Source organism: Clavelina lepadiformis, chromosome 1 (assembly GCF_947623445.1).
Source record: "Clavelina lepadiformis chromosome 1, kaClaLepa1.1, whole genome shotgun sequence".
Classification (NCBI taxonomy): Eukaryota; Metazoa; Chordata; class Ascidiacea; order Aplousobranchia; family Clavelinidae; genus Clavelina; species Clavelina lepadiformis.
The window spans coordinates 9,486,677-9,511,478 of record NC_135240.1 but is presented as its reverse complement, the minus strand read 5'-3'; the positions used below and the strand labels follow the sequence as shown (position 1 = coordinate 9,511,478).

Sequence of the window (24,802 nt, the reverse complement as noted above, 5' to 3'; positions counted from 1 at the left end):
GGTCAGTGGTGTCTGGTCCCGTATTGTTTGTGTTAGTAAATAAATTCTTCTTCCTCTTTGCTGTCTGCCTCTTATCAATAAGGCGTTATCAAATCATATCTAAAATTTTTTTATTTTTTATTAAAATTCGTAAATAGTCGAATACAATTTATTAAATAATTGTTAAATCATCAAATTCTTTCGGTTAAGCTTCGTTACTAACAAGATATATGAAATTTTGCTTGTGTTCATTCTTTTGTCATTATGGTTTAAGGTTTGTGTAATATCACGAATCTGACATTTGGTGGATCAGCAGAAAGGGGAACTTGGGTTTAGCCCTTAGCCGAAGTCTCAGTTATTCGCTTTGTATCGGTAAGACTTTAATTAAGAATTATCATTTACAGACAGTCTTCAATCAAACAGTCATATGCCTATAGACCTGTAAACTAAAGGCATAAAGTTGTTCTAGCTTATACCCTAGGTTACATTTCTTGACAACAACGTACGATATAGGCCTATTACCCGTAATCGTATAACCTATATGGTACTGGTATATACTGGTACCGTATATATGTTGCGAGGTTCATGAACGTGCACGCTAAACTTTTTTATGTTTACGATTTATAATAAATAGGCTAAACAAAAAAAACTTGATGCTTTAAGGCCAATTAATAACAAAGAAATGAAGAATTACGGGTTTGGTGCACACCACCAAAATTTGTGCTTTATTCAGTCAGGATTTTGTGGACATCGTAGGAGTACAAAGTATGAACATCTGATCACAAATCAAACAATTAAATATATTGGTATGTGTATATTTCCACGATTTAAATATACAATAAATCCTGAGCAGAAAGTTGGTATAGTCGAAAAGTGTTCTAAACTCACATCTCATTATGTAATGGGATTTTGAAATTTTGTCTCTTCACATGATCTGGTATCAAATGTTAAAATATTACTAATAGTGATGTTACAATTGCAGAGTGTTAAAGTTTATGTCAAAGATCACAGACATTTGACACAACTTATACCCTATGCATTTCTCAAAGTTGATATACAAAAGTGGTTAATATATATAAGTTTATGCTATTAGATTATTGCAAAATACAGCTTGCATGTTGAAATTTAAACAACATAGTTAAGTTTTATACGGATGAAAAGGCTGCATAGAACTACTGTATGTCATGAAGATCATGCAGAATTTTAGTTTTCCAAGTGCAAATCATTCTTACCGGTAATTTATTTAATGTAATATTTAGCTATGCATAGGCAAAGTAATTGAGCATGTCGGTTGTTTTGTATCCAAATTTGTATGTTCTACAACTTTCCAACATGTACTTTGAGCTTTATGCAAACTGACATTGCGAAGTAATATATTTGGGGAAGCATTTGACATGGTAATAAATCATGTTTACAAATGTTAAGACTGGGAAACATCTAGTACAGTTTAAACAAACATTTCTCATCAAGTATACTCACTCAGTATACATTTTCTCACAAGTATACTTGTCTAGATATATTTTGCTTTTGATTAAATGAAACTAAAGGGTAATGTACAAAATGCACTAGAGTGTGAAGTGAATGCTCTGATATCATTCGTCCTTAACATGTCTGTTACTGCTAGACACATATTATTTGACTTTGGTAATCTTTAATGCACACTTCTCTTGTTTCTAATCAAGTTGAACTTGTTTCAATTGCTTTGCATTTATTACTTCTAGCTGACAGTCATCTCAAGAACAGACAACAGCATAGGCTTAGAAATCAACTATCAAAACGGTGTGACATTTTTGTTTTGTTGGTAAAAAATTTTACCAACCTTTGACCAATATCACAGTAAAAAGTAAATCAAGTTGTGATGAGAAATTGCACCATATGTATGGAATTTTCAGAAGTGTTTGCAAACAAAACTTTTTTGCTGAACATTTATAAAAGGCTAATAACTGTAAGCTGTAAGTTCAAGAACAGGAGAAACCCCTATTAGTCTGTCCATTTTAGCAAAAAGAAAAAGAGATGTTTCCAACAGTCTAAAATAACAAATAAAACAGAAATAGATTGTGCTACTTTATAAAAAAAAGTCAAAAAACATTGTGCGGTGTGTTATTCTTATGTTATATTTTATCCTTATGATTTTTTGTTACTGTCTTATTTAACATGTTGGTATGGAACATGTTGTTGATTGAACATTCTAGAGCTGTTGATTTGGTTGACCTTCAGTTCTCATTAAGTGACTGTTTGAAGCAGGTTATTTTTATCCTAAGTTTCGAAAGTCCAATTATCATGTTTACATAGGACACTCTGTTTTATTCTAGTTTTGTGTTCCCATAATCAACTCCCAAGTGACATACATATCGTTTACGAGAGCTGGCTATTGTATCATATGTGGCAAGCTTTCAAGTTATATATACATTGTTGTTATCTGTATGATTTTCTTGCAGTGCCAGTAGAGTAACTTCAGATAATGTTATTGTAACATTTGATGCAATATTTAAATATGAGACTTCCGTTTTAGTGTATTTGGCATTGTAAGTTCCATAGTAAACATTTGACCATTGCAATGTCATCTGGAGATGTTAGTTCCTCGTCAGAAATATCAAACCATAAACAAAGAAGATTGACGTGGTTTGGCCGAAGAAGACGTCCATCACTACCGAGGTAAATGATGCCAATCATCTTTGGATTAGTATTAATGTGAAGTCAAATGAATCTGCTTGATTGCCTGATGAATGTTCAATGGCTGTTGGTAAAATACTAACTTCTACCATGACAGCAAGTATCAAATCACTATAAAGTCAGAACTTTTTCGTTTCATAGATTTGGCCGATGTAGCAGCAGAAAGAAGAAGCAGAGTCAGAGCTCATTGTCCAGTGTTGAAGCACTTTCCACCACTGCAGTGGAGACACAGAAAGAAGAGATTTCAGACACATCATCTGGTGATCATGGTGAGACTTCTTTCCATGTTGAAAGTTTTATTTGGAAACGTTAGTAAACAGTAAACCTATTAATTTAGTAGCTGTTTGTATCTCTTTAGATTGCAGTTGATCAATTACTAATTACCGTATTATTTCAGCAGCTTTGTGTTGTAATATCATTAAAAGAAAATAATATTATTTTGTCTGGGGGTTGTCCGGTTCATCACTGGTCAACACCAACCCGATTAATTCAACCTATTTAACTTGGGTTGAACTATAGCTATAATTGGCTGAGCTGACATGGGGTTGAATTGGCATAGAACGCTGTCCCATATATACATGCATTTTTTCAAACCTCTGTTATTGAATATTGTAAATGACAGTTGATGGTTGTGTCTAAAGTGTTAAAAACTCATTGGTCAAAGCAAGTATGCTTCTGTGTAGCAGGTTTTAGTGTTTAAAATAAGAAATGTGTTATATAAACTTGTATTGATACAAAAATTTGAGGGTTAAGTTTTGTTTATCTGTATCAATGCCAAACACAGATTCATGGGTGTATAAGCTACATAGATATTTATGAAAAAAGCAATTTTTTCATCAGAATTCAAGTGTCTGATCATCAGAGGTTGATATTTATTGAACTGAAACCTTATCTTTATAGACACAAACAAGGAGAAGAAGAATGACTCACATGGTAAGGAAGATACTATCCCAGTTAGTAATGACAACAGTCTAGCTTCGATGGAGTGTCCTTTATGTCTTACTTCACAGGTATATAACTGAAAAGTTATTAAATGCAACAGTGTTGTGGTTTGTGTGGTAATGTCAATGGGTTTCAAATTAAAGATAACTTTGCAGTTTTCTCAGAAATCTTGATAAGACTTTTGTGGGAGTTAAGTATTTTCTCAGAACAGAACCCACTTGAAAATACTGTATTCAATTTGCACTGATATTGCTTTTTTAGCCCATGGAAAATTTTCCTGTTCTGAGTACATGCCAGCACCGTTCTTGCTTAAACTGTCTTCGGCAATATTTAGCCATAGAAATATCTGAAAGCAGGTAAATACTACGCATGTTTGTGTAACCTAATCTCTTTGTTATTGAACACACCCATTTTATATAAAGGGGCACGCCTGGGTGGCTTAAATAAGTGCACTATTATTCTTTCACATTTAAACATTTTCCTACTTCCCTACGTGACTGTTGCTTTAGCTGTATATAAATATGTAGGTTTGAATCACGACTGTTGTGCCAGCAGTGGCACACATTTGAATACATAACATTTAAAAAGCAATCCTTCCTAATTATAATGAATTAGGTTGAGTAGCGCTTCATAACTTGAAAAGTTCATTTATACACAGCATAACATAGATCTAATTCATTTTTCTGTTAGCCTACATATTTTTTACATCTTTTGTTACAGTGCTCAGCTGTACTGGTACCTCTGTTTTTCACCGATAATAATCATATATGTAACTGTATAAATACCTTTGTATGCTTTTAGTGCTTTATTGTGTTGGCCATGATACAATGATACAGTTATCTAAATAAAAGTTGCTTTACTTGATTGTTGAAATATAATTGGTAACTACATCATTTAGTTGTTGTTGACTGTTGAGTAACATAATTCTAAATTTATATACTTGATTGTCATTATGCCTGTATCTTTATCAAATACTGTACTGGTAGTAAGAATGGTTAGCTCTGCTTTGATTCGTCTAGTGGTTGTTGCCTGTTGTTAACATACTTATGAATTTCTGTGTTAGATAACTTTGGAGTATGCCTAGTAAATGTATGATACTGGAGCTAGTACAGTAAAGCTTTACTTTGGTGTATCACGTGGCGATTTACAAGAAGCATAACGTGTATTTATTTTCAAGTTTTAAGCATGAATTTGTTTCAGAATGTTGCAACTAAAATATGTATAATTTATAGTAGGCTGCTTAACCTTAAGTGGACTTGAGGTTTTTATTTCTTTAATATTATACATACTGACTCCTGTGGCTTTGTTTGGTGTCACGTTACATGCGTCATATATTGCTTATGAAATGATCAAGTTGCCCTAGGCTGCTTTGTAGAATCTCACAAATAGCTGTATAATTTCTTTATATGTAGATGGTCCAGTAAGTCAAAATAAATGAATGATGCAATTGCCCTACGCACATTGATACATGCCCACTCATATACTGCGTGTATGTCATAAGAATCTTTCTGACATTTGTTCCTACTGTAGTTAGATTGTGGAAAGATGAACAGTCAACCATTTATCAAGTTTTTCATACGATTTTTTTCCTGTTGTCTCCAATTATATCATCGGTGCCTCCGTATACTGCACATATATACAATATATATTTATGTACATATTGTCACATTGAAACTAAATTCGGTTATAATAGTTTTTTAAAAAGAAAGTTGGCTCAATTTTACTGCATAAACACCTAATGTACTTTACCTCTGTGACTTCGAACTTTCTGAAAGTGATATATTTTATGTATTATTGAATTTTGAAACCTCATGTTCATTTTTATAAAATCATGTGACTTACGTCCTGAACAAAAAGTTGTGCAGATTGGTTTTATTTAATTATAATCAAATTAAAAAATTTGAATCGTCAAGCTTGCAATGGCTTTACATAATGAGTTGTTAAAATACTAGTGTTTTAAATTAAAAAAGAAAACAGGAAAATTTTCTTGCTCGTGCTAAGTCTAAGTTTTGTATGCTATAATTAAAAAGTGATTTGTATTTACATGAGTGAGTAGAATATGCATAGAACAATTACAAAATTTATGTTAGCTGAAAGACATTTTTACAAGCAGTTATTTGTTTTCAATGTTTATACTAGTTGCATATACATAAATTGCATATTGGGATTATTGTTTTTGCTAGATTTGAATTTTTAAATATTTTGATGTATTTGGCAAAGCTTTGATCCTTGTTTAATTTTCTCCTTGAAATTATTTGTCTGGCTGGGAGGCTTGTCACCCAAAACAATCCTCCAGATTATCAATACCAGTATTTTCTATTTAATGTGATGTTTGTGACTGGGTTTTGTGTTGGCAGTAAAATATTTTCATGTAAACCTACCAACGAGACTGGGTCCACTTTTTGTTCAATCCCAAGCGTTGCAACCTCAATAAAGTAACCAATAATTTGAATATTACTGCATGCTAGTGATAAAATTAGAGAGCTACATTTGACTGAAAACATTAAACATTTCATTCTATTGTGCCCCTAATGCCAGGGTAATTTACTTATATAGACAATCGGATGGTCTTATTAGTGGATGTTTATACCTGCATTCAAGCTGGTTAATCTTACTAAAGTTAAACAAGAATTGGTAATGAGTACACCTGTGCTATAACTTCACTTTCTGTCAAAACCAAACTTTGTGCTCCTTTGGTCCCACTGTTTACTCTTACATTATCACTTGATCAGTTGTTTCAAAGATCGTTTGACAGTGTCACCATTTTCAGGGTCAACTTGATGTGCCCTGAATGTCAGGAAAAGCTTCATCCCACCGACATGAGAGCAATCCTTGAAAACGAACCTCACCTGATGGTAAAGTGGGAAGAATTTACATTACGGCGAACGCTCTCTGTTGATCCGGATTGCAGATGGTGTCCTGCCCCAGACTGTGGGTATGTAATACTTGTTTATATATGAGTCAGTTGCAAGTTGTGATCAGGAACTAATCATTGCCCCTTAAACACTTCTGTGTAAAAGACACTGGTACGAACATAACTGTACATGGCCAAACTACTTTTCAACGCATAATAATTATTATGATATCCCTACCTTAATCAAAACTTTGCACAGTAGAGTTTACCTGAGTAACCAATTCAAGAGGAATAGTAAAAGTGATTAAGCGAACTGATGACTGAGACAAATAACACAGTAATATGCAGCGGCCTACACAAACTTGAGAACCCTCTTTTTCTGGAAAATCTGAACATTTCAAAAATACAATTTTAACGCTAATAAGGAGCAGTTTTGGGGTTGCTCTGTTATAATGTAGTGTATATTTAAAGTTTAGGCGAACTGGCGACTTAGTCGAAGGAGACAGGAGAGTTCTGTTGTAATAAGAATCTTGACAAGTTTTTTTGGAGATTTCTACAGTTTTATTATATTAATTAATTATCTACTCAAAAAGATCAGAATTATTGACTAATTTTATGTATATTTACTGCATATATATTTTTTTGTGAATAAGGATTATTTTAGTGAAGATAATTTACGCATTCCCACATTATATATAGGAAATATCGGATACAAACAAAACTTGCCATAAGTATCATTTGCGCTAATATATTTTATTGATTGTCAATTAACATGGTTTCTGAATGAAAGTATATCAGATACTTCAGGTTTAAATGGGTCTTGGCATATCATTTCACTTCGTTACATTTACTGTATGACACCAGTTTTTTTGATTTCTTGAAATTAACTTAATATATAATAGGTTCCTTGAAACCAAGGTGAAATATAGTTGGTTTTCTATACAATATAAAGTTGTAATAGCCATAAAATAGTAAACATATAATCCTAATTTCGGCTTTGCCAATTTCCGAGTTGAAGTTGATGTGAAGCTGTTACTGTTCTGTTCGATAAATTTAAGCATGATTATTGCTTATAAATCCACTCCATCTACATCTTAGGTATGCTGTAATTGCGTATGGTTGTGCAAGTTGCCCCAGAATCGTCTGCCAAAGGCCAGGATGTAACACTGAGTTCTGTTATCACTGTCGCCAGGTGACTTTTTTTCACTTGTTATTGTCATTATTGAACAACTACAGTTTATTTTGAACTTGTGCTGTTTTCATTTTCTGACAAAATGAATGAATTTTATTGTAACATAACAGGAATGGCATCACAATTTAACTTGTGACTCAGCGCATTTGCAGAGAACAAAACAACTTCGTATACGATCAAACTCTACTGCCTACAGTCAAGGGTCAACATTTCATGGTGAAAATTTTATTAATTTTTTGTGTGCTCTACTAACTCTATTAGTAAATAGATTTCATAATTTCAGTTTCTGTTTAAAGTCAGTGCTACAGACTTTATTTACATTTTCAGTGAGGAAACAATGACTCACTTGAGGCATAAAATTTAAAATATACGAAAAGTTGTTTGTGTTGTGTATCTTTTAGGGAAATACTTTTATTTTAAGTATGGTACTTTCGATTGTGTAATCACTTGTTACTAGCCATGTTACTTCGTGTTTCAATTTTGGTTAATATTTTATAATTTGTACTTTTGTAACTTATATTTAGATGAAATCAAACCTTGCCCTAAATGTGGCGCTTTAATCGTCAAAATGAATGATGGCTCATGTAATCACATGACGTGCACTGTGTGTGAGGTTGAATTCTGCTGGTTGTGTTTACAAGAGATTACAGATCTTCATTATCTGAGGTAAAGTGCAATATGCTAGTGTGGGAAACTAACAAAATCTTTACTTCCTCATTGACTTGTTGCCTGCGAGTATCAAGTTAACATTGGGGGGAAATGTTTTTTATTTCTTTCTATTTGTCACGCCAACAGTCATGTTTGCATCATAGAAATCATTAGTGTTTGTTAGATATAATTCATACAAGAAGCAAGGAATGAGACAAACTGAAGAAGGTTTGAAATTGTGAAAATACAAATCATATATTTTCATATTTCTTGGAACCAGAATCTGCTAGGTTTGTTTCTTCCGCTGAATGAGAGTGTCTGTCAAGTAAAGAAATCATGACAAAACCAAAAAAATAATTCCATTTGTTTTTCGGTTATTACATGAATTTAGGAGTAAATCTCGCAACTGTGTTTATGGCTTATCATGCAACCAAAAATTTTGAAACTTTCTGTTGATTTCTCACTTTCTGCAAAATAAAGGATTGTTTTCAAATCTCCTTTCAAGATTCAGATTCACCAGTATAACAGAAATGGTTGATATATGTGTAATATTTGAATTTGTTTTGGATTCAGAACATCTTTACCTCATACGTGTATAATTGTATATCTTGTAAGCTTTAAACAAGACTGAAGACATATTAAATACAAAATTTTTTAAACATTTAACATCCTATGGAAATATAGCATACACGCAGTTTTTATTTTAATGAACACTTCATTTAAGTTCTTAATCTTATACACATGACCAGTACAAGCTTGCACATTGTGTGTAATTACTCCAAAATTTAAAACTACATGTATTTGAGTAACCACACTACCACTGTATCAAGTGCTTGGTGACAGCCTAAATAATAAATGAGAGTATTTCAGATGAATCAGGTTGTGGTATGGAAATATTCCTTATAATTAGCTGAGCCAATATGTCATCACTCATCACTTTTTGCGACTTGGCTTACATGAGACACAACGAAACATGGTGATACAAGTTTTATCATAACACGATGTAATACAGCACAACGATCCCATGTTGGGCTTGGTTCATTTACGGAATGCTTGTCCATGTGATCTTATGTCATCGTGTGTAAATATGAAAATATTTTCTTTAGAGTTTATGTGGGTGTTGTGAAAACTGATGGGGTCCATTTTAGTCTTTTTTTCTGGAGTAGGCCATGACAACTTCAATGATTAATACCTACTTAACATGTCGCTAATTTTAATTAATTTTCATCGAATTATTTTGAAATTTTCTGTTTGTTGGACTTTTAAAGTTGCCTTCCATCGAACATTGCTTTGAGACATTCTTCTTTCACCATTTTTAAACGCAAAAACTTCAATTAAAGATCACTTGAAACAAGCACCAAGAACGCAGTAAATGGCAGCTAGAAGATTAAAGATAATTGACATACTCGCTGTCACGCTTGTATTTATAAAAATGTTATAGCACCATAATTACTAATGAATAATTTGCCATTTAACATTTGCTGTTTTGGCATTAATCCATTGTTACGTGACTAACTCATTGATGGCTGTTTGTATAAATTCAATTAAAGTCAAAGAAATATCTTTACCCTGATATTATATCAAAACCAAATAGCAAAAGCAAATAAACATGGGTTAATATTAACCTGGTTGAAAGATGAATTGTTTTTTGCTTTTGTAATCTTTTCTAAGATACTTCTCGGTTGAACATATTTTGTCATAGCTCTACCCTTTTTTCAGTCCATCTGGTTGTACTTTCTGGGGTAAAAAACCATGGAGTAGAAAGAAGAAAATTCTCTGGCAATTGGGACTGTTAATTGGTGCACCACTTGGAATTGGTTTGGTTGCTGGGGTAGCAGTTCCTGCCATTATATTCGGCTTACCTGTTTGGGTGGCAAGACGGGTAAGCATTTTGCCTTTGTTGTGTGAAAATCATGTTTGATTCATTTATTAATCAGAACAATTCATTACATCAGTTAATAGTTGCGGGGGCCATTCATTGGGTGTGAGTAATTAAGAGGAGTCATTTGCATTACTTCTACATGTTATATTTGTCATTCATTTTATAATATCTAATTGTGTTTATCTACATTTGATGTTTCCAGCTTATTGCCCAGTTTGAAAATCGAGATGTGTCAAAATTCAAGAGAAATCTTATAGTAGCTACTTGTGTCACTGGCTCCGTCATCTTTGCCCCTGCACTTGCTGCTCTGGCTGTTGGTAAGACAGTGTTAACGTTTAATGAAGCCAAATTCTAAATTATAAACAATACAGTAGTATGTTTTAGTTCATTATCAAACATGGTTATGTCTTATAATGTTTACTCTCATCCTTATGGTAGTTTGCAGATGTTTGAATTGTTTGTCAACAAGTGTAAAAAAGTCGTGTTGTTGTAATGAAAACTGAATGATTCATTCATAAAATTGCAGGTGTTGGGGTACCAGTCATGTTGCTTTATGTCTATGGCGTTGTACCTATTTCGCTGTGTCGTACCGGCAGCTACGGACTACGTGACAGAGATGGGCCTGCTGGTTTAATGCTTCCAACTAACTTCCGGTTTGATCTGGTTGGTTCTGGTGCACAACCAGGAACTTCATCACCGGATGATGGTTCTAATTTCTCCGGACAACCAGTCCTTATTAACTGTATGTTTACTACTGTAGCTGTTCGCATGCATTTGTTCTGCGCCATGATCAGTTTATGACCATACTGTCTTCAGTGTATCAAATATAACAGTATAGCTGTTATAGTTGGCAAGTTGTTTGATTAAAGTAGAAAACAACTTGTTGAAATAAACGTTGTACTTGCAGCTAGACATGGGCCAACCAATCCAAGCATCGGAGAGGCAAGTGTAGGTGGGATGACCATGGGTAGCTTTAACACATCCCGTGGCAGCAACATGGACAAAGCTGGAAGGATTGATGCTGATGGAGCCAGCACGGTGGCAATGGCAGGTAACTGATACAATTTTGTTAGAGATATTGTCGCAGCATATCATCATGTAGTCTGCATGGTCACAAGAGGCCTGGGCAATTTTTCAAGTTTAACATGCCTAACAAGTTGTCTAATATTTTAATATAGGCCAGTCAGTATTCAGTAAACCTGTTTTTTGATAAAACTAGCTGTTGTGTTGCTTGCTGTTGTTACATGAACCCAATTTTTTTTCATCAAATACTATGAAAGCTTAATTTGCTTTTTATGTATAGAATTCTTCCAATTGTTTTATTTTGCTTGACACACATTGCTTTCCTATACCGTGTATTAACACTATTTTATAAATTTGTCCAGGCATGAGTATTACTGGAAGTTTGTCTGGAATAAGTGGTGCGGGCACAGTTGGGGCAAACAGGTAAATACTGTTGACAATGTGATTTGGATGACTCATACTGTTTTCATAATGGTACTTTGAAGTGGCACCGACAATGTGTAAATAAATGTATAAAAAGAATGACTTAAAGATCGTGACTGTGTAAGAAAATTTTTTTATAATTACCGGTGAACAGATATTTTAGTAGGGTATGCTATACTTGCATTTATCAAATATAGTTTCGTAATTAGGTAAGATGTTTTCTACAAGTCGTTATGATGTTTTGTAGAATAGTTTTAGATTGAATTTCATTCCCATTTCAAAGTAACGAAACGTTGGGAATTTTTCTACATAGGGCCGAGATGATTTCTAAGGATTCGGACCAACATTCTACTCACACACAAATTTCAGTTGGTTCTGCTCCTAATTTCACCTCTGTACAAGTTTGTATTTATCTATTAAGTTTTTTTTTATTATATTCGCTTGGTGCATACACAATTTTTAAAACCACTTATTAGTTTATTGTTGTGCTTTGTTAAACATGAGATTCTAAACAAAACTTTAACTGTTTTTTTTTGCTCTTTTTATACCGTAGTTACTAGTTTGATTTTCTTGCGCTTATTTTCAGTGAAGTAAATTGTTAATTGTAAAACAGCTTGGTCTGCTCCTGCTTTCTCAAGGATTTGTGTGATGCAATATTTTCAGGTTCATATGAATGACAATGTATCTGAACATAGTGCATTCAGCTTCTCTTCAACTGCCACCGCTGGCAGCACTGTTAAGAAGTCATATTCATCAAAACCAATCGGAGCTAAACGTAAAACAAAACAAGCCAAAAGTGAGTTGCTAATACATGTAATGTATATAATTATTATCTGCTTAATCCCAGTAAACAGCCTGTGTATCACTTTGCTGACTGTATTCAACATCACGTGATGCTTGTGGAATGATTTTTTGAATTAATTATTATCTTGTACTTTTAAGCGTTTTATGAGTTTTCATTTGCTTGAGGCATGTTTTTGTAATTCTCAAAAGAAAATTTAATGACATGGCAAATTGTAATAATTCATTTTAGGATCGTCATCTGTCAATGCAACGAGTGCAGTAAAGAATGAGAGCGGTTCCCATGGTCTTCCTGTTGTCGCTGACACTTCAGTAACTACCACAAGCACATCAGACCAGTCCGCTTTAACAATTGTTAACGAATGTACTGTAAGTTGCTCAGTGTCATTATTTTGCCTTTCTATATTAAAATATTACTAAAAGTTGTTGCGTCATAATACCCAATTATACCGTAAGTGGATAAAAAAATTCGCTTCATCTCTCATTGAGTATGAATATTGTTACTACTAATGAAAACGTTATGTATAAACACAAAAAATTTTTATTCGAAAATGCAAACATTGAGTTTAGTGCTTTCACAACATCTAATATCGCGTAGCTTGAAATTGTTTTTTTGCCAATCATCGTAACAAAAAAGATCTATCTGAGTTCCTAACCTTAAATGTTTTTCAAAATTTCTTCTACCTGATTATTACCATAATGTTCGCCATATCATTCCATTGTTACGGTTTTAGGTAAAAGAAACCAAATCTTCTACCTTGAAGGCAGAGGTTAACAAAGTTTCCGTCCCTGTAACAACTCTAGATGACCGAAGTGATTCAAGCAGCTGCGGCAGTCAAAGTCAACTTCTTCCAATTACGAAAGATTCTGAAAAATATGCCCAATTGTCCACCTCTGCCACTGAGACAGTCTATGTTTGATTGGCAATTCCACTCCCTTCGGTAATTTCAATAGGCGTTTTTCTTCTTTTCTTATTTTGTCTTCCAGAATTACCCGATTTTCATGGGTTTTCTTCATCGGCGACTGACCGCATCAAGGAAAGCTTTTTGGACATGCTGTGCTTCATTTCGAGAGCACTTGTCGCTTCAATGGCTTTCCACAGTTGGTGTGATAAAGATTTTTTTAATTCTGTTTTTGCCGGTTTCTTTTAGTTTTGCCATGTATCTGCAAATTGTAGGTAGTTTTTCATTTCTTTAGAGCTTCATTTTTTTCTTTTAACGCCGCATAGTTGATGATATACTCTGTTGCCAAATATCTTACAACGTTATTCGTGGTAGTATGCTGCAAAAAAGCTGCAACTGATTGCGTTGGCCGCTATCGCTTGACGATAATAACTTCTCTGTGTGCAAATATTTCTGAATTAATTTCTTTCCAGTATTTTGCTGTTTTCATGATTTATTTCTTACGATATTTTTGTGTTTAAAACGAAATATAGTTTATCTTCATAGTAATGTCATCTCCCTGGAATGACAAGATAATCCGTACATCAGTGTGCGCGATGGTGTTTTTTACAATGTTCCAGTCTCATTTAAATTCTGTAGTCGCCGGCATAAACCAGAACCGTTTACGTCGCATTTTACCTGCTCATGTCTTTTCGTCTTATGCAATTCAATGAACGATACTATCCCGTAGAGTAGGCATGAATTGTGTCAAATTACCGTAATGATTCATGTGGTTAGCTTGGATGCTGGTGTCGATCCTTCCCTCGATATGCTCACACGAAGCTTAACATGGTGCTGCAGAGCACTAACGCTGTACGATGATGTTCTGTTATAGACTGTTACCTGTTTAGTTGAGTCTGGGATATCCGAGATTATGCCGCAAAAATTATGATACGATTGTGTACATACCGATTTAACGTATTGTTAAGAGATTTAAGACGTTCATTATATCCGCGTCTGATGTGATCGTTTTGCCTTTTAAAGGTCATTTTGTTAAATAAAACTTTGCCACCTTTTGTTAATCTGTTTGCTTTTTACTGGAGGTAGCTTTTGCAGTTTGTCAGTAAATTATTGAGAAGTCGGCTCGTTAAATGAATTCTATTTGACTCTCACAAAAAAGTAACCCACTATTTGGATGCGAACTCAAGTTAGCTCGTAAATGCTCCACTGTAGTTGGTTCCAATCGTCCAGCCAGGAAGTCTCCTAATTTGGTTGGAGTATTAAGACAACTAAATTACTGTATTACTTAAAGACATTTTTTACTTATCTACGTAACGCTCTTGCGTTGTTCCCCAGAAATCGCGGCGGGGAGTTTCGGTTCGGGCAACGTCACCATTTAAGGTTCCTTTGCTTTCATTAGCCTATTGACAATACATGTTAACATGTGGCATATGGTCACATCACGTATTTTCCGCAAAATAGCTGCTATTATATCAACAGCATACCGCCACCAGCCAAAGGAACCCGTTACTTAAAACTACAGTAACAATTAGAATAACGGAAATCTAACGCTGATAGTAATAATTGATCACCGCAAAACATTTGCGTTATGTGAAACGTAATATTCGTTGACACAAATACTTGGTTTTGTTTGTAATTTAAAGCAAACTTTGTTTTCTTTCTTGAAGCTTGGATAAAAACAAGCTAGCTGACAACAGATTGTATTGCACCTTAATATTTTTATACCACGCTTAAAAAATATAACACACTATTAAGAAACCAGCATTGCAACATGTTTTTGTATTGGTTAAGTAAGTTATGATGAAAAAAAATGTGTAATAGACATCAGAAACAAGTCACAGCAGGCTTAACGTAAAAAAGCAATTTGAAATACTGTAAATCTATTGCAACAAGAATAGGACAACGGAATGATTCAATATTTTAGTGTAAAAAGGCTTGGACGCTGTAAAGAGCAAAATTTTGACAACAAAGATAGTGATTTTATAAGTCTAAAAATTTTCTCTTCAGCACTTCAAATAACTATTTGGTTTCAAGGTAATATGTCGTATCTCACAGTGCATTTGAACGATAGCTACAGTTTTTGTGGCTACGTGAGGTAATATGAGCAAATTACCGTACATCGCTACACAATTACACATACACCTTCCTGGACTTGTTGCTTTTACGGTTAAAAGGATCAGAAGTTGGGGTCTTGGCAACAGACTTTCGGTGAGCAACCTGTGGCGTGGTTTCAGCTGCAGTGATGGGATTGGCATGTATCACTTTCATGGGCCCTCGTGACCTTTCAAACGCTGATGAATGAGCAGATTGCATTTTTTTCAGCAGATCCTTCTTCTTTCTCGGAGGCATAGATGTGTCCGTGTGCAACGATTTTATCAGCTCGCTAACTTGCATTTGGGTGAAGTCAACACGTTGCTTGTTGTATTCGGTGTTACTTATCCTGGCACAGAAGGTCGAGTCTGCAGATGAAGTAGGGCATTAAATAGACTGATGCACTTACGAATGATAGAAAAATTACTAAGGCATGACTGTATGTGTTATGTTAATCTGAAGACCCACGCTGATACCTTAAAGTCAAAAAAATATTACACGGATTTATTATTCTCAGTTATTGTATAACTTGTTATTACCAGGAACGAGAGATGGACTATCCACTTCTCCTGCTTCCATAAGTTTTCTTTTGCGGTTCATAGTGGAAGTGACTGAAGGTGGAAGACTAAATGCCTGCTGTCGCTGGTCCATGATGAAATAGCAAAGACCACAGATCCCTGATTGAAAATCTGGAAATTGTCTGTCTTTGGCTATTGTGGGGAAAATAGCTGATGGAAACGTCTGTATCACTATTTTCTTGTTACTGCACTGTTGGTAAAAATGAAAAATTTTAGGAAAAGCTAAAAAGTTGTCTCGCAAGTCATCATGACCACCAAGATTGTGCCATAACAGGATGTGTTGTGATAAAACAACCAATAACTTCTTCAACACTAACCTGAGGTGTTAAGGCCACATCTTTATTTGTTATGACATAATGGAGAAATGCAAAAAGATCTCGAAGTTCATAAAGAAGAGATTCGGTCAATAAATGCATGAATAATTGCAAAGCTTCCAAGGCAACATCAGCAGGTTTTGAAGCTACAGTAATAAAAAATAAATATCCTAAATAAGATCTTTTAATAGAAAAATTTTGCAAGTAGCTACAGAAGTAATACGGTGGAACCTTGGTAACACCACCGCCCGTGAGACCACTAATAACTGGTACTGTTGCTGACGCACTCTCCTTACAAGGATTGTGGTTTTCAGTCTACTACTGCTGTACCATATGACATATCAGTAAATTGCTTCTGGTACTAGCAACACTAAATGATGCCATATTAAATATTTATTTTCAACTCGACATTAACCGACTTTTATTTTTCAGCCCAGTAAAAATCAAAGTGGTTAAACACGGTAATTAAACATCTGGGACTGAAGAAAGCGGCTGCAGTGGTTGCGCAACCGATGTGGTTTGAATATCAGGTTGGCCGTCAACCAAAAATCCATTGTGTATTACTTAGGTTAAATTACATGTGGTAATACTAACAACCCTTATGATGAGCAAACTGCCAATAGGTAACTTACCAAGCATTTGCACAATAGCTTTTATTATATCTTTCATAGAATCATCAATAAGAGGCTTGGAGAGTGATTTGTAATAATCGGAAATCGCAAAGAACAACTTTATCTTTTTCATATAAGGTTGATCTCGAGCGTGTCTGCACAGGATGTCATATCCATTTGGCAGATGCTGAAGAACAGACAAGGCTGAAGAAATCCAGCTATCAGCACTGTAAAAGAAATATAAAAAATACTTTTGCATGTACAATTTTACCAAACAAAAAAGAGTACAACTTCTCTTTTCGGAATTCTCTAAGTTTTTTCTCAAAAACTGTTTACACTTATCGTATAACAAATCTAAGCAATATGTAACACTCTTACAATTCCGTTTTTACGCAGTTTGAACGAAATATTTAGAGTTACATCGGCAAATACTTAACCGCAAAACTTGACATGCTCCATTTTGCGCATGGGGTGAGCTACTTATGTGAAGTTATAACGGAACACGATGACGTCACATCACACGCTATTTCGCTAAGTTTATGCCAATGCATGAAAATATTATAAATTATATCAATAATGACAGCCAGTTATAAAACTCAGCTACACTTTTACAGTATCGTAAATAACTGTTATTGTACCTATTGTAGGCAGATACAACTTCACTATATTGCACACCGTGTGACGCACATGATGAACTTGAAAATAAACCATTAAAATCTGAAACATATAATTACAAATTTTTGTTATGCAAAGTATGCTTGTTTATTATGTTACCTTGCAAGAAAAATATGCAATTTAAATTTAGGGAAAATATTTAATTCAAGTTAAAATATCCTCTGGAAATTTTATTATTTAAATTCCTTCTTACCACTTGAACTTGCTCTCTTATCATAATTCGGTGACGTTATGAGACCATCAACAAACTGTAAATCCAAGATCTGTAGCAACCGAACTCTTACACATTCTCTTTTTAAATGAGATAATTCTGCAATAATTATGTGTTGCTGTGAACATCTATGCAAAAATCCTTAATAAAAATCAAGAGTCTTAGTATACTTAGACAAATATATTTCATTGAATAATCTGAACTTTATTGTATTGTTTATTTTTCGCCATCAACTGTGTGGAGCAAAAGTTAGGATGCTAACCGTTGTAGTTATAGTACAATAAATATTACTCATGTTACTACAGTGGGAATCACAAGCACATGATATTTTACTATATATACTACCTTGGGATGTAAGTTTTCTGTGAATTGTATCTTTTCCATTCTGTGATCCACACCTGCTGTCCCGGTCAGCAACAGGATTCTTTATGACACATGAGTGGTCACCGTTTAACGAAGACTGTTCAGCACGTCTGCAAGTTAATAATTAGAATAGATTTCAATCTAAAGATTTCTACATAGAAATCCGAAACTGAATAGAAAACAAAGCATTTACTTTTTCTATGCGCATTCATGATTCACCTTGTATATACTTCCTATACAGTTAACTGAGGAAATGTGAGTTGAAGTATCCGTGCATATGTAACAATTCATTTATTTTTAATGCATGCATATGTAGCAAATCAAAAAATAATGTGATGAGTGTATAGGTTGGTGCCAAACGTTTCACAGTTGCGTGTAACTAAACTGTTGTAGATCCTTGTCATGAATATAAATAGTCCTAGCCCAGAGATCTTAAACCATATAAAGATACCAACCGACCTTATTGGTTTCCTTTTTGACATACGTTGCACAAACCCCCCCAAAGAACCTAAATAATTAGACTTGGATGACCGAAAGCGACTTGGAGTTTCTTTTATTACATCTTGCCGCATGATCTTGGTAGGACTGCTTTCAAAGTCATGAGGACTGCTCACACGATGAGTTGCAGGTGTAGCGCAAAACTGTCTTCTAGAATTGTTGTTGACTGAAGCCAAATGCTGTTGTGAGGTCTCTGACACCAATGGAACTTGTTTTTCAACTTCAACAAAATTATAACTTTGACGACTTCTACGGCCAAGCAGAGTTGGTGAGGAAATTATTTTTCTTAAACTGCGACATGGTTTTGCTGACTCTTGTTTCATGGCAATGCTCTTTCTTCTGGGGTTCAATGCTGTGGTTTGTTGTAAGATTTCAACAACCGGTTGGGAGTGTTTTTTCTGGCCTTGTAAGCGGGTATTGCCATGAGGAGGCAGTGCAGAAATACTACTCGTTGCCAAATCTTTGATGTCAAGTAATTCTATTTGCTGGTTAGAGCTGCGCAATTCAGAATGAAATTAAAGCCACACATGCAGGTTATTGTGCCATGCATAACATATATAATAAGGAACTTTTGTCAATAAAAGAAAAGTTCAAAAGATAATTGTAGACATGCAAACAGAAGTCAGACTTAAAACAAATCAGTGCCTTTAACGTGTTTAAAATGTGAACAACCACATACCTAACAGATTTTTTCCGGAAAGATAATCTCTGGCTTAACCTTAATTTTCCACCCCGGTTAATATCATCGGACTTCTTTTCTTTGACATCTTCTGCATCAGAACAGGTCTGGAAAAAGCATGATACATTAATGATAGTGTAACAAAAATAAGTTGTAATCATATTTCCTTTGAATATTGACTGTCAAAATATAAGTCTGATAATTTACAGCAATATCAGCAATCATAATATCATTAGCTACAATAAAAGAGCTTACAGAAGTTGATGACAAGCCCTGATGTACACCTGACTCCGATGAAGATCTCTTTGTGACAAACCGAAAACTTGCTGAACGCTTCAAGGGCCTTCCTGAACGAGAATCACTTGACTCTCCTTCTGATTCACTGCCATGAGCTGAGCTCATAAAGGTGTCTTTTAGCGAATGAGCAGAAATTCCTCCAAAAGAAGGAAAATGCGATCGGTTGCCTTGCTTACGGGTTGGGATCAAAATGTTCTTTGACTTTAGTGTTGTTTCATGCATTGCATTTTGCTCGTTTGATATTGTTATATGTCCAAGACTATTTCTAATGTCCCCGTCTATTGCTCTTAAAACTTGTCGACCATTATGTGATTTTACATCTGATTCCTTTCTTCCTTTACCAGTAAACTGATAAAGAGACGATGTTGAATCATCAAACTTAGGATTTTTTTCAGCATTACTTCCTACTCCAGCTTGCTCAAATATTTGATTGTCAAGGAAGGACTGACACAAACGAACAATGTTCTCCCTTGCAATTGTAGTGTTGTTTGAAAATTGCTCAGGATTACGGCGCACAAAGTGATGTAACACATCAACAGCGTTGGCACCTGTGGATTTTAACAAGATAAAATATGCATTAACATCACACCTTCCTGAACAAAACCACTTCCCAATCTGTTTCACAATAGTCATCTGATACAGTTATTAAGTTACCAGGTTACGTCAATGAAAAACTCAGCAAAGCTAATGAAACATTTTAATTTTTGATTTAATATTAGTAGGAGGGATATGGTAGGGCTATTGGAACATTTATCCTTGGACTGAGAAAAGTTTTTATAAAACTTTTATTTGATGATGATTATTCACTACCATGCCCCGGTTACTGATCTTGACTGTATATACACATTCTTAACAGGCCTAACTGCATTTTTTAATGTTTTTTTTATTCTTAAGAAATAAATTTTCGTTGTTTTTTCTTGAATTTAAAGCTGTTACAGGTACCATTGAACAGGAACAAGCACCATTAATGACTTCTCCAAAGATATTACAATAATCCATAGTGGAAAGTGTGGCACCTGCACGCACGAGATTAATCAACATGCACTCCGAATATTTTACTCCTCACAACAATTTTTAATAAAAATTTAAAAAAACTGGTTGTTTGAACGCCAATTTATAATAAATAAACAAAGAATTGAAGCTTCAGTGCACCCCATCATGCCAAAATTTGCATCTTTGCATGCACAATGTCGAAAACCGCCACAGTTTGCAGTCAGGACAATACTGCATGTCAGCATTAAGCATAAAACCTGCAAAGTCAAATCATACATACATGTATCGCTTTACTATCAGGCCAATAAAGCTTCCTGTCTACTGATACACTTCCACATGAAAGTCTGAACAAGGAGTTATGAAGTAAAAGTAAACTCATGAAACAATAATTTCTCATATGACATCGATATGATATAGGAGAACTGTTTACAACAGGTTTTAGGTGTAGATAGGTCTAATACAGCAAGTTCACTACTTGTAGGCCTAGCCCCCAATGGAAGTGTTCCATCAGCAATCTTGCATGTAGAGACACAAATTCTGGAATGACGGTTGGCAATGAAGCTCAAGGTTTTGTTTGTTTATTACAAATTAGGCCTAGTGTTTATGCAAACAAATAATGCCTGCCTAGTTTATTCATCAGAAATCAATATTAATGTGAAAACATTCAGCGTAGACAATGGTTTGTCTAGGCTTGCGTGTCTTTTTCACTTTTTCTGTGTCACTTTTTCCACTAAGAGGCCTAGCCTAGGACTAGCAGAACATGATTTTCAAGTTTTTTTTAATCAGTATGATACAATGTACACCCTTGTAAAGAAACAACTCAAAATTTTACATACCTGTAAAGCATTCCTCATAACATTTTTTGACATTTCTTCGTCTCTTCACGTTGGCATTTTCCTGCAGGTGTTGCACTAAGTTATTCCATATGCGTGTTGCACGAAATGGTCCTAAAAAAGTTAAGTATTGCTGTTAAGGATTTATAATTTTGCTATTCTAGGCTGGTATACTAGCATGGGAAATTTCTAAATTTACCCACATAACCAAGGCTTAGGATCGCTTATATTAATCAGTTTAAAGGCTCTGAACAAAACTTTCGCCGGAAACGATAGCATTCTGACAACGCTTTGGAGCTTAATACATAATTTAATGGAAATGTCTGTGTATACTTCGATTTACCTTCATGGTATGTATACTACAATGAATAAAGAAATAGAAAACTACCCTTTAGTTACCTGTTGCAGGTGAACAATTCGAACTTGCCGCCATCACCAAAGCTGCCAACTTCGAATTAATTTGTTTTCTTTTTAAAATTTGTGCTAGTAATAGACTCCAACAATAAATGCAGTCTTATCCTATCAGAACTTTTCTACTCTCTGGAGTTTCTCAAAGTATAGAAAAAAATTAATATACAACAAAGATAGTTTGGGGTTTGAACATAGACCACAATAAAGTATATTTTATAGTAATCTATGGTTTGAACTACCAAACCAAACAATTAATATTAAACATCTGGTTATGCAAAGCTAAACACCCAGTGTCCAAGTTTATTTCAGTATTGCTTGATTTAGGTCATGTTGCTGCTAAGCACTAGTTCACTAAGCTTATCTGTAGGCTACTGACTTCTGCTTCACCCTGGTACAACTGTAGCGGAGATGGAACACCAACAAGTCAAAACACTTGACAAGATTATAAAACTGCTACTGTACAAAAGCGTTCTTCCATAGCCTACGAAATAACGCATCATAATATCAAGGGGAAATATTCTGCGAAAACTCTTGAAATAGTTAGCATGTACGTCACATTTTTCCAAGTACAATATCGCATTTACGACAGCAATTGCGAAGTTTGCTGTTAAAATAGCATGTTCCAATTGACCCGTTGCTATTTTCGTGGCACAACTAAGCAAAATATGCAATACTCGTGTTATATACAGAAAAGCAGTGTCTGTTTCATTTCATTTAGCTTTTTCCTTTCAGCGTTATCATTTGCGCGTTCTTTTAGAACAGTCACACAGCTTTTTGTTATCGACGCTGTATCTTAATCTACGTTAGTCGCTTTTTTCGTTTTACACCAACACCTTTCAGTATGCAAACAATCGCGCGTGGGTTGCTCAAGAGTAAACATCCTCTGCAATTGTTGCCAATCATCTACCGATAATGCATTTAAAATTATCTCTTCTGTTAATTCCTTGACGCAGTGTAGATCTAATCAAGGCCGTCCATGACATAAACACAGTGTGCCAGTCTTTTCTTGTACTGTATTCTGTACTATGCTGATATAGTTGAGTAAACCAATATTTTAATGAGTTTTGCCTCAAAATTCAGTTTCTAATCTGTAAGTATGCTCACTCCTAGTCGATTAGGCTATAAAAAGCATTCTAATGTGAAGTTAGAGTAGGGGTGGGTGTTGGCTTAAACAAAAATAGTTTTTAAATGTAGCATAGTTTTCTAGTTATTGTAAGTCGCTTCCTTCATCGTTTCTTAATCGTGACGTTAGAAGTTCTAAATTGTTATCTTTCATTGCTGCGGTTGGCTACAGACCGCGAAAAGTAGGTTATGATGCAAACCCGTTATCGCACTATAAACCAGACACAAGCTCAAAAACAAATAATCTGCATCGCGCTGAAATTAAGTGCATTGCAAATGAACCAAATGTTTTAAGATATTAAGTAAAATTCAATTCGAATTCATTGCACGAAAGCATAGCCAGAGACTAACCGCGCAATTTCTTTAATGCGGGGCCCAGGATAATCATAAAACACCAACAATTTGACGTCAATACAACAGAATCACTACAGGCGTTTCATTCTATTGAAATTCCCTTGTTTCTTGTAGAAAAGTTTCTCTTTCAGCTTAAGCATTCTTCTTCTTTCATTTCAAAATCTTAACTTAAATCGTCTTTTTTTGAAGCATTTCCTGGGGTTTCCGAACTCAAAACAAGACATACCCAGAAATTGACGAGACGTTCGTCTTGTGCAGATGATGATTATTTGATCATGCAGACAAACAACTGTTATTAAAACTTTCCTCACGAACAAAATTAACTTTATACGTGATCGGAGTATTTGGTACAATAATATCTAATATCTTAATTCAGGCATAATTGATTGCAATTGCTATTGAATGTTACAAACTTTATTAAATAAAAACACGATACGTGTTCTCGTCAACCGTCAACATCAAAGGCCATGTATCACTGTGAAATCTGACGGCATTCTGTAATGCCCATTAAAATGAAAACAGTTGAGTTTGAAATTATAATTGTGTCATTGAGATCTATACGTCTACAAAATTTACGATAGCGTTTCAAAGGTTAAGTCAGGACACAGGCGGTAGACAATGAGATTTGCATAACAAATCCAAACACGACATACGATCATGGTACTGCATATAGGCATATCAAGTGGATTTTACATAGATCACGACTTTCTCTCAAATTATTCTCATAAGCGTGACGCAGGAGTTTATGCATCAACCTATAGTTCTTATTGTTTGTATAGCTTTTTACATTGAAACACTTATAATTTCCTAATCAAATGCTTTCGACGTCTGTATAGTTAAAACCTTAAGACTGCTACAGTACCTCGTATATGGTTTATTCAAACAAAAACTCTTAGCAGCTTGTCAAATTCTTTATAAAGCCGTTACCAAGAAAACAGGTTCTGAGATTTAGCTGGACACATAAACCATTTATCCTACATCCAACCGCAACGTAACCCCACGTGTTTCCTTTTTACCATTTTCTGGAAGTGCATTGGGTTGATGACCGGTACACTGTAAATGCATATGTGCTTATTTGGCCGCAATAAACGATCGTGTATGTATGTATAAAATACGTGCACGGCAGCATTCCTGTGTAATTACCGTTTTGTGCAATAGATAGTAGGCTATACTTTGTGTCATCTCGCCGATTCGTGAAACGTTTATTGTCCTCTTTGCTTGTATATTCTTCAAACGATTTCGTGACTCGGTGGCAGATTTGAGAATTACGTAAGAAAACGTTGCAACGGAGTTGAAATAAATAAATATAAGTGACGTTAATACGAAATGTTTTGCCGAGTTCGTAGTATTAATACTCTTTCTTTACGCATTGTGACGTAGGCTACTTTTAAGTTGTACCCTAAGGAGAGCCTAAGCAGTCGTTAGAACACAACAGAACTCAGCCTAACAATTA

The 24,802-nt window shown here is 34.7% G+C and overlaps 2 protein-coding genes across 4 annotated transcripts; one reads left to right on the top strand and one right to left on the bottom strand.

Moving 5' to 3' along the window:
• The first annotated feature begins 312 nt into the window (after window positions 1–312).
• LOC143447464 (E3 ubiquitin-protein ligase RNF19A-like) lies at window positions 313–14,380 on the top strand. 2 transcript variants are annotated; one of them, XM_076947593.1, is made up of 17 exons: window positions 313–2,634; window positions 2,794–2,921; window positions 3,553–3,662; window positions 3,856–3,950; window positions 6,365–6,529; window positions 7,547–7,640; window positions 7,751–7,856; window positions 8,165–8,306; window positions 10,008–10,170; window positions 10,373–10,487; window positions 10,697–10,912; window positions 11,078–11,221; window positions 11,556–11,616; window positions 11,930–12,011; window positions 12,280–12,412; window positions 12,650–12,786; window positions 13,152–14,380. In XM_076947593.1, the coding sequence occupies exons 1-17, from the start codon at window positions 2,537–2,539 to the stop codon at window positions 13,335–13,337; spliced, it is 2,175 nt and encodes a 724-aa protein (XP_076803708.1). In that variant the 5' UTR covers window positions 313–2,536; the 3' UTR covers window positions 13,338–14,380. The 2 variants fall into 2 exon arrangements, with proteins under 2 accessions (XP_076803708.1, XP_076803699.1); XM_076947584.1 differs by having other exon boundaries at window positions 316–2,634; window positions 11,930–12,017.
• A 629-nt stretch (window positions 14,381–15,009) lies between these two features.
• LOC143466550 (DEP domain-containing protein 7-like) lies at window positions 15,010–22,024 on the bottom strand. 2 transcript variants are annotated; one of them, XM_076964972.1, is made up of 12 exons: window positions 21,862–22,024; window positions 21,466–21,576; window positions 19,595–20,184; window positions 19,340–19,446; window positions 18,622–19,155; window positions 18,145–18,272; window positions 17,782–17,898; window positions 17,552–17,630; window positions 16,935–17,140; window positions 16,306–16,448; window positions 15,950–16,178; window positions 15,010–15,778 (listed from the first exon to the last, which is right to left on the bottom strand). In XM_076964972.1, exons 1-12 carry the CDS (start codon window positions 21,893–21,895, stop codon window positions 15,450–15,452), a joined length of 2,607 nt encoding a protein of 868 aa, XP_076821087.1. In that variant the 5' UTR covers window positions 21,896–22,024; the 3' UTR covers window positions 15,010–15,449. The 2 variants fall into 2 exon arrangements, with proteins under 2 accessions (XP_076821087.1, XP_076821088.1); XM_076964973.1 differs by lacking the exon at window positions 18,622–19,155 and having other exon boundaries at window positions 21,862–22,023.
• Between the last annotated feature and the right edge of the window lie 2,778 nt (window positions 22,025–24,802).

Excerpts from the sequence above, each read along its gene's own strand:
- LOC143466550 (XM_076964972.1), bottom strand. The coding sequence starts at position 21,895 with ATGGCGGCAAGTTCGAATTGTTCACCTGCAACAG. Across the intron at positions 19,156-19,339 it reads TTCCGGAAAAAATCTGTTAG|CTCTAACCAGCAAATAGAAT; the intron begins GTATGTGGTTGT and ends TGAATTGCGCAG. Across the intron at positions 17,631-17,781 it reads TAAGAGAGCAAGTTCAAGTG|ATTTTAATGGTTTATTTTCA; the intron begins GTAAGAAGGAAT and ends TATATGTTTCAG.
- LOC143447464 (XM_076947584.1), top strand. The coding sequence starts at position 2,537 with ATGTCATCTGGAGATGTTAGTTCCTCGTCAGAAATATCAAACCATAAA. Across the intron at positions 6,530-7,546 it reads TGTCCTGCCCCAGACTGTGG|GTATGCTGTAATTGCGTATG; the intron begins GTATGTAATACT and ends TCTACATCTTAG. Across the intron at positions 12,018-12,279 it reads CTAATTTCACCTCTGTACAA|GTTCATATGAATGACAATGT; the intron begins GTTTGTATTTAT and ends CAATATTTTCAG.